We start from the raw sequence: 9,643 nt of genomic DNA on the forward strand, positions 1-9,643 counted from the left end.
CGACACAAATTCAGAAGTGCCAGTACAAGTCGAAAACGTTCCGGCGCATGCTGCAAGTTAAACCCTCCAATAAGGTGGGTTTTAACGTTGCCCGTGACGTCTTGATAGATAGCAAATAATTCTAGCTCGAAGCCCGACGCAGCATAGCCAAACACATACGGCACTCCACCGTAGGACCACACCAGCTTTTTCGAGAGCTCCTCACGAGGCACAGTGATAGAAGTACGAGGTTCTTTCTCCTCACCACGAAAAACACAGATATGATCCAAAGCAAACAAAAAGTCGGGTCGCTTCAAACCTGACGAGGATTTCCTGCTCGAATCCCGGTTGACGTAAGCACGCCTAAACACAAACCCGAGCACCACACGGATAATTGAATCCCAGAAATAATGAAATGCACTCTCTGTGGCATCCCCATCCACCTGCGGGTACAGGAACGCAGCGCTAAACACCGAATCTTTTAAAAAATCGCACGGCGAAATGTCGTTTAGCTCGAACAATTTATCTCGAAGGAGTTGGCCTAGTATCAATGGACTCGACCAAGCTTGAAACACAGACTGCGGTAACCCAATCTTTACAGGGAGAGGTTGTCCGATAAATTCATTTAGATCTCCGCGTGTCGGCAGTAGCGTAAGTTTTGCAACTTCACAATGTTGAAATCTCGACAGCCATAAGTCCGTCCCATCAGAAATAGGAGCACTACTTGTCCCAGGAGGCAACGCCACCAGCACGTGAACAGGTGTGTTCATCGACTCGACATCCTCTAGCGTGGGTACGAACTTGACGTCCTTCTCCGACAAGCCAACCAAGCTGAGCGGCGCTCCTGCAACGCCCAATAGCTTCAAATCACTCGTGTCACTGACACCGTCCTTCACGTCGTTCTCCGTTAGCCACACCCCAGCGCCTTTCTTCTTCTTCGCCAGGAAGAGCTGCAGGTTCTTGGCGTCGCATGTGATCGTCGATGCGTTCTCCTCCTTGATCGCCTTCTTCAAGTGCCCCACGGACTTGTTCTCGTCAATGTCCACAGGGAACGCGCTCCCAGACACACCAACGACGGCACAGTACAAAGTAACCATATTACGGCCGAATCCTGGAGTGAGGAAAAAGGGGAGAATTTCCGTTCGTATTTAAACGGAATTGAAGAGACATCCTCTCATTTTATGTTAAGCGTTAGGTTTATGATATAAATCTTATTAATACGTACTGACCATATTAAATGGTCCATTATAAATGGTCAGTACTCTTAAGTCTTTCTTACAGCATTACTGTGACTTCGATATAGCATATATCGTCGGAGATAAACCGACGCGTCACTCTAAGTTAAGAGCGTAACATTAATATTTACACAATAGCAAGCATTCAATGAACAAATCCCAGAAACTTATTCCCTAGCCAAGCAAATACGTTCTTTGATAGTTATACCTCAACAATTTCATAACTCGTTAAAAGGCAAGCGGTGTAATATAAATGAATTTACTTGATATTTGTATTGGTTGAAACTGTGAAGTTCCCGCCACACCAACAATCGCACCATATTTCCGAGCCGGCTGATTCTGGAATGAGAGAAAAGGGGATAAAATGATGCTCCCGTACTTGAGCGGGAAAAGAAGGTGGTGTCACAGAAGGGGGAAAATTTTGCACCCGCTCTCTGGATTTTATCCAAAGCCCCGTGATAATCCAGCGATTTCGTTTACCCTTTCATAACAGTTTTCGAAGCGTATGAGTGCTCATTTTAAAAAGCAGCCAAATAATAAACGTAAATGCTACAGTCCCAGTTTCAGGTGTAGAAATAAACCAAGTATTAAACCAAGTATTGTCCATGTTGTAATTTACAGCCTCGTATTTTATAAAATACCGTCACGTATTGTATCGCTCCACGCCTGCCTTTCATTTTAGTTTTTTTAGGTTTCTAGTCTGTGGCGCTCCCGTAGCTCCTGTCACTCGCTCCATCTTCACCCCTGCTCGTCTCGAACACCTCCTGACGTATCAGCGCCCCCCCCTGCAAACGCTGCCATCGCTGCCCATGCAGTCCGAACCACCCGCTTCATCTGCGTCTGCGTCTAAGGTGCGTGTACATGCAACTCCACTTATTTTACGGGATTAACACTGTGTTATACTTGCGTGTATTGCGTATCGTTAGTCCTCTGGTGAGTCGTCAGGCGTGCCCTCGACGGCTTGCCGCCACGTAGTATCTGGCATGGAGTCTTCTTGCGAGGCTTCTGAAAACATGGACAATGAGAATCATCCAAGTATTGTCCAGGAACTAAAGACACCCGTGGTTGTGCCTGGTCCGGTTGACTCTCCATATCCAAGTTGGGCTGCGTGGACAGCGTACCTGAAGGATTATGCCTTGCAGACGCGTCAGATCATCCGGGTCTTCGGAACACTAAGTTGCGATTTAAGGAACAAGCGTCTGGCGAATACTGTGGCCGCCAAGAAAGGTTTAGACGTTCCATACGTGCCTGAGGACTGGATCATGTACATGCGTACATACATCTGCACTCATGGCTGGCCTGCGAAGATCCGAACAACCGGTAAGCGCCCCAAGCACTTCGTCCGCGCGACAGGGTGCAAGTTTCGTTTCGTGGTCCAAATGGTGGAGGAGGGGGTGTGTGGGTGCTTCGAGTACAGAATGGCCTTTACCAGCACAACCACGCAGTAGCCACCGAGCATTTCTTGACGTACGCAGAGAATCGAAAGGTTGGTTGTGCGGACACAAAGGACGCTGTCATTACTATGGTTAATCATGGACGCAAACGCGCCCGCATCTACGAGTATCTTCTCGCGAGAGGAGAGCACTTGGTTAAGAAAGACGTGGACAACTTGGTCCAGCGTTTTAAGAGCGAGGGTCGTGGTGGGATTGACGACGACGATGCTGTAGCGCAGGCTCTCGCTGTATTTGGCGCACAAGATGGTAACGTTGTTACGGTGGATGAGACTGACGCGGGTCACTCCGGAGTAATGAGCATGACGTCTCGCCACCAGCGGGAGATGATCACGCGCTTTCCGGAGCTTTGGCTGGTAGATTGCACCCACAGGACCAATCGGTACGTGTATTGTCCATGTATTATACTTGTTTTATTATTATTTGGTCCAAGTATTGGACCAAATAAATCTACATGTGTACTCCTTGATTAACGAGTTCTGTTCTTTAGGTACAATTACCAGCTGTGTACTTTGATGGCAATCGATGACAAGGGTCGAGGGCAGCCTGTACAGCAATCACTACTAGAACGAAATGCTGACTGGCATATGTCGCGTGCTTTGGATCATTTACTCCGAGTGGATCCTGCTATTACTGACAATATGTCCAGGTTATCATGGTTGACAAAGACCTGAATGAGATCCGAGTTCTTCGCACCTACTTTCCTAACGCCCGAGTTCTCATATGCTTCTTTCACGTTATCAAATATCTTCGCACTGCTTCGCGGAAGCCCGAATATGGCAAGATATCGTCCGACGACCATGATGCAATAGACACGTTAGTGCATAATATGGTGTATGCAGTATGTGAGGAAGTCTACCAGACCAATTGGAGATCGATGAATCCCCACTGTACCAGAACTGGGTTCACCTCGTTTTACGAATACATGGATGAGAACAAGAACAAGTGCACGGACATGTGGGTTATGTATAAGCGCGCTCGGTTGGCGCACTTACGCGTGCATACCAACAATCATTTGGAAACCTGGTTTGGTCACTTCAAGGATGCTGTACATCACAATATGACCATGACCGATACGGTGAAGGCGCTGAAGGCAGCTGATGACAGGACTCGCAGTGAGTACGTGTTTGACAAGACCCGTATCGGTGTTCTTGTAAACCGAAATTACGATGAGGAGATGAGCCAAGTTCTAAAGTTTACGTCCCACTTCGTCGCGGAACACGTGGAAAAGGAGTATGTTATGGCTATCTCGAAGGTGGATATTTTCAAGTTCGACACGAAATCGAAACCGGGTTTTGTGGCGGTCACCGGGAAACACAAGGTACATTTCGTTCAACTAGATACGTGGAACTGCACCTGTTCGTTTGCATGTGCCATGAGACTGCCGTGCCAGCACGCCATCTCGTACCGAAAGTGGAGTAAAATAGGTGGATCCATCATCCCGCTTAATAGGATCGATGAAAGGTGAGTTGTTTTCTCGATTCATCTTTGATTAAGCTAAGATTCAACCATGATGTATGTATGAATGATACATGATTCGTCCATGTATCATTCATGATTCGACCGGGATACACTAACAAAACCTATGTTGTAATATATATGAGCAGGTGGCTGCATCCGGTGGACTAGTCCGTGACCCCTCGACTTTTTGTGGTCAATGAGTTCAAGCCTGGACAATGGAAACAAAAAGCCCTCGATGCTGCCACCAAATACAAGGAGGCGCTCAGTGCAACGCAAGCCATATGTAGCGAGCTCGCTGATATCGAAAGTGACGACGAGTATCACGAGCTGTTGCAGCTTGTCCTCGACCAGTGGAGGAATATCCGACAGCGAAAGCGGTTGAAGGGCGTACCGAATACCGAATCTGCTAACGAAGGAGTACACGAGAAAAATGCAGACACTGTCGCGTCTCCAGAGATCCTGAAGATTCACGACTGCGAGACCAACGCGGTTGCCGCTGTGGCGAATCGGAAAGCGAGTGTTGATGAAAATGGTGAGGAGGACAGAAGTCCTCCTGCTTTTCGAATTAATTTAAATCCAAAGGCTGCAAAGAGTGGACGACCTCGATCCAACAGGAAGGATAGAACTGCCGAAGACAAGAAGAAGCGGGCCGTATTCAACGAATCGGAAGGCCATCGTCGCAGCATGGGCGAGGTCTCTCTGGTCCAGCTGGCGTGCAATCTACAGGAAGAAAAGCAGTGTATGCAGGAGTTCCTGATTCGTGTGCAGCCAATTCCAATCAAGTTCGAGCGAGCGGTCAACAAGAAGCCCAAATACGTTCGCCTCAGCGTACCGATACTCAATGAAACCGCGTTTTACCTCCTCCCGATGAAATTGCTGCAGAAGTGCGTCTCCGCGTTGCCTGTGAAGAATACGCCTGATACTGCGATTTCGGTCTTCTCTCAGAGTCAGTCTACACAAGACAGCCAGTCAACACAAGATAAGGAACTTGGAGAACACACATCTGGACAAAGCATGGATAATCCTGGACAAAACATGGATAATCCTGGACAAAACATGGATAATCCTGGACAAACCCCAGATATTGAATGTGTGGAAATCACTGGAATTGGTATCTTCTCACGAGCACAGATAGAAGCGATGCTTTACCTGACTACCATGAAGAATCAATGCGAGCAAGAGCTCGCATTTTGCAAGTGGCTGATGGACGATGTCGTCAGTGTTGTAGGAAGTGCACTACATCCAACGCTACAGGAGATGACAGATCAAGTTGCGCGCTCAAATCCCCAAGACATCATCCAAATTGAAGGTCATGAATATCTCTACGCCATGCTATTCCGTATGAAGCCCCCTTCCTGGGCAAATGACGCCCTGATTCTCGCATTCTGCGCCAGACTTTGTCCAACTAATTCAACGGCTTATGTAGTTGGGATCGAGAATGCTGTGACGGGAAGGAAAATGAAGACATTTACAGAAACGATCAAGGCAAAGGCACAAATGCTGAAGAGTTGTGCCGAGACTCTGTTCATCCCAGTCAACTTCGGGAACACACACTGGTGTGGTATCATTGTGGACGTCAAGGGAAACCAAGTAATGTACTACGACCCCATGAACCAAAAGTCTTACAACAGCGTACTGGACCGAATGTCGTGGGATTTGGCCGAAACGCTGAGCGATGCCTACCAGGTACTGGCTATCAACTCGCCAATCCAAACAGACGGTCATAACTGTGGCTTCTACGTCATGCTCAGGTTTTGGCGTTACGTCGACAAAAGTATCTTGTTGGACTTGACCCAGACTGGTCTCACGCTACTGCGGTTCCGTATCCTACAATTCCTGCTAAAGGGTAGCATTTCAAACTAACTCACTCAATCGAATTCGTTTTTACTCTATCAATCTGATCTATGTCTACCCGTACCTGTGTGCACTATGTCTACCCGTACCTGTGTGCACTATGTCTACCCGTACTTGTGTGCACTATGTTTACCCGTACCTGTGTGCACTATGTCTACCCGTACTTGTGTGCACTATGTTTACCTGTACAATACATGGAACGGTACATGGATCGAACATGGATTAGTCGTTATTTCTCACTATCGAGGCAAAGACATTCGCTTCAGGATCGATCCGAATCACTTCATCTCAATATGAATTTTAATTACCAGATCGGTAATTTATGGACAATACTTGGTTAAATACTTGGATTATTTCTATACCTGATACTTGGACTGTAGCATCGTCCAATAATAAATGCACGTACAGACAACGACACAAAAAGCCGGAGTTGATAACACAATTCCGATAGTAAAATCTGCGACATAAAAAACGGGAAAACGTCAGAACGCGTATCATCCTGAAACGTTTTGTCAGTATGTGTGAAACGTGTGTCAATAAGTGTATGGGCTGCCATCGGTATTGACAGTATGTGACAGTCTCAAAACAAACGCCAACAGGTGTATGAAAGTGAGGTTTGTGTGTCAAAATGTGTAGTTGGCAACCGTTTGGACGTGTACACACACTTTCAGCCGTGTTATAAAGTGTCGGTGTATGCCAATGCATTTCACGCTAAAGCTGTCTTTATACCGATAGAATCAGATATCACTCAGAGTTCCGAATGGCTACCTGCAGTTTTCACAAAGAAACCGGGACGCCCCAAGACGAAGCGCATAAGAAGTGTTGGAGAGGACGGGAATAGATCTTCACAGAGTTGCTCAAGTTGCCATCGGAAAGGCCACAACAAGCGTTCATGCACGCAATCGGATGGCACATAACACATTCAAAAAGAGTGTCCCTCAGTCGCTATAGAGCAACAAAGAATTCAATTTCGTGTTTTTTTTGTTTTGTTTGAACATTTAGAAGGTCACTCAGCTCCGGGTTTTTTTATTAGTGTCCCTCATTCGCGATCGAGCAATAATGAAGTCACTTTCATGTTTTTTTGTTTTGTTTGTGCATTTAGAAAGTTACTCAATTCCGGTTTTTTTGCGTTATAGTAACCCTTAAGAAGAATCGTCACTGCTAACGATAGAGTCACCACAGCATCCATCCGCACCACACTGGCATTTAAACCATAATTCATCGCCATAATCAACAGTGACCTCGCTTCCAGCTCGAATATCCTCCATCGTAACGACAACCACCGTGACGAAGCGGCGGTTTTGAACCTCGTAAAAACGGCAATTTGCCGCACAGGAATGATTCATGAACCGCGTAATGTTTCCCTTGAATTTCGCCTCGATCCACAAGTTCTCCTTGCGCGACGACCGCGCGGCCAAACCGATGGTGTAGTTGCTGGTTCTTTTCTTGTCCTTACGATAGTCGTGTGTTGTCAACACACCAGCGTACTCAGCAACAATACTTCCACTTTCAATATCCTCAGACGTGAAAACAGAGTATCCAATATTTCCACGCGCTAGGTGCAGGCCACTCACAGTTCTCAGTCGATTGCCACAGTCAGATCCGTTGAGGCAGTTATTCCGAGCACAAAATATGCTACCCAGTGCATTTGGGCAACCATCCGGTCGGCAAATTGTGTCGCAGCCACACCAATCCATCGGCCCTAAATCGGGTACCAAAATGTTGTTTGAGATCTCGGTATTGGTTATCTCCATTACATCAGAAGGCCATGGAACTACGTCATTATCTTTCTGTAGGAGCAAAATGTTCGCTTTCTCATTTTCGCCCGTCTCAGAAGCTCCGTGAGAACGTTCGCTAGACCTGCTGTCGTTTTCGTCGCTGGACTCGTCCAAATAAATTATATCTGGTATGAAAGTCCAGTACACATTGTCGATTTCATCGTGAAATCCGGTGTCAACGTCGTTGCATTCAGTCTTGTCATGGCTGCTTTCGTCACCACTCTTCATTAAACTGATAATCTCACGAGGCGAAATAGGCGGAGCGCAATACTCTTCGCGATATTCATTTGGCTGATGTGCTGTATTAGAGCCGCAATCACTAGCTTCATCACTCACTCTCTCTGTATCTTCATTGTCGCTAGTATCATACAAAACAATCACTTCCGGAAGGTTAGCAATATCTTTGCCAACAGAGCCTACTTCACCATGCTCTGGGCAGGGGTCTGAATAAAAAATTTCAGTATCACTAAAAGCAGTTTATTTAAATATAAAAACGGATTACTGCAACTTCCTTAAACGTATGAATATGATATTGCTCCAATATTTCCAGTATAATTTACAAAAGTAGGCTCATAGAAACTTTAGATGCCTTACGAAACAATCGGACGTCTAAGCACCGTATCTTGATGTCTGTATTGCCCATACTAGCTCTTAGTTATGAATCTGATAGCCAATCATTATCTCAGAGTCCACAAACAAGCAGCTTGCTATATGATCAACGGAGACGTTCTTTCAGCTGCAGAAGCTGCAGCGGTCAAGCGATTTGAGATCTTAAGCAGTGGTAGCAAGAGGAAGGCATGCAAGGAAGATTACGCGACGCATATTCTTAGTGTTGGTCCAAGCAAGCGTGCTAAGCATGGAGGAGAGAGTGGTGATATTATCTACAGCGAGTTGTTGAAGCAGCTACCCCCAACATCAAATGCATGCGAGCGATTACTCTCGCAGTGCAAGCTGGTGCTTACACCTTAGCGGACATGCATGTTGCCTGCCAGTTTTGAGCTGATTATGTTTTTTGCATGCAAACAGGAATATATTGGATGTGGCGAGGCTAGCTTCAGCTGGAAGTGACGCAGAGCTGTAGGCAATACTGTAATACTTACTGCAGTTTTTTTATTGGTATTTGTGGAATTTCCCTTTTTATTATTGCGCTGACCCACCGTCAATTCCGTATAATACTGTATTGGAGAACCCCTGGCTCTGGGGGTAAAATACCCTCTCCTGCCTCCTTGGTTAAATCGACCAGGTCCGTAATGAAAGAAAGTGCTTCGACTTCACGTCGGCTCTCCGCCCCAGTCTTCCATACACGCGAAATAAACGGGCCTCTGTAGCATGGCCCCTCCAGAAGGAGGCAAACTCGCCTAGCGGCGCCGTTTTCATCACTCCACAGCGGTAAGCCCGCTTAGAATCTCGGACTGGGGCCCGCCTCTTCATGTACCGCTGTTTCCTGCTCTTCGCCTTGAAATACCCGACTTTAGATAAATGCGCAACGCGTGAGATGCGCTCTTGATCTGCGTACAACGGCGCAGCTCTCTTCGACAGCGCCGCAGCTCGCGCCATCTCGGCGTCCCTCACTTGCTGGAATGTGATTGTCTCGTAAATGGGCCGAGTCTTCTGTGCTGAACAATGGGTTTCGCCCCATTTATCCCCATAACTTGTGACAGTACGTGTGCTCGGTTCAAACCTGCCGGTGACCATCACTCTGACTGGTTCTGTAACCGCTTTAGACAAATTTTTGCTCAATTGATACTTGTTCTGACGTTTTCCCTTTTAAAAAGCAGCCAAATAATAAATGCACGTACAGACAACGACCCAAAAAGCCGGAGTTGATAAACACAATTCCGATAGTAAAATCTGCGACACAAAAACTCGTACGACTAGCAAAACA

General features: G+C 46.6%; 2 protein-coding genes across 2 annotated transcripts; both read right to left on the reverse strand.

The window, feature by feature from the left end:
- On the reverse strand, positions 1-1,076 carry PITG_12632 (Crinkler (CRN) family protein; the record flags this gene model as incomplete). The annotated part of the gene is made up of 1 exon (XM_002899343.1): positions 1-1,076. A coding segment is annotated over one exon (1,076 nt), but the record flags the coding sequence as incomplete, so codon positions are not given.
- A 6,077-nt stretch (positions 1,077-7,153) lies between these two features.
- On the reverse strand, positions 7,154-7,677 carry PITG_12633 (uncharacterized protein; the record flags this gene model as incomplete). The annotated part of the gene is made up of 2 exons (XM_002899344.1): positions 7,154-7,179; positions 7,299-7,677. 2 exons carry the CDS (start codon positions 7,675-7,677, stop codon positions 7,154-7,156), a joined length of 405 nt encoding a protein of 134 aa, XP_002899390.1.
- Positions 7,678-9,643: the final 1,966 nt, after the last annotated feature.

Source organism: Phytophthora infestans, genomic scaffold, assembly GCF_000142945.1.
Source record: "Phytophthora infestans T30-4 supercont1.31 genomic scaffold, whole genome shotgun sequence".
Taxonomy (NCBI): Eukaryota; Oomycota; class Peronosporomycetes; order Peronosporales; family Peronosporaceae; genus Phytophthora; species Phytophthora infestans.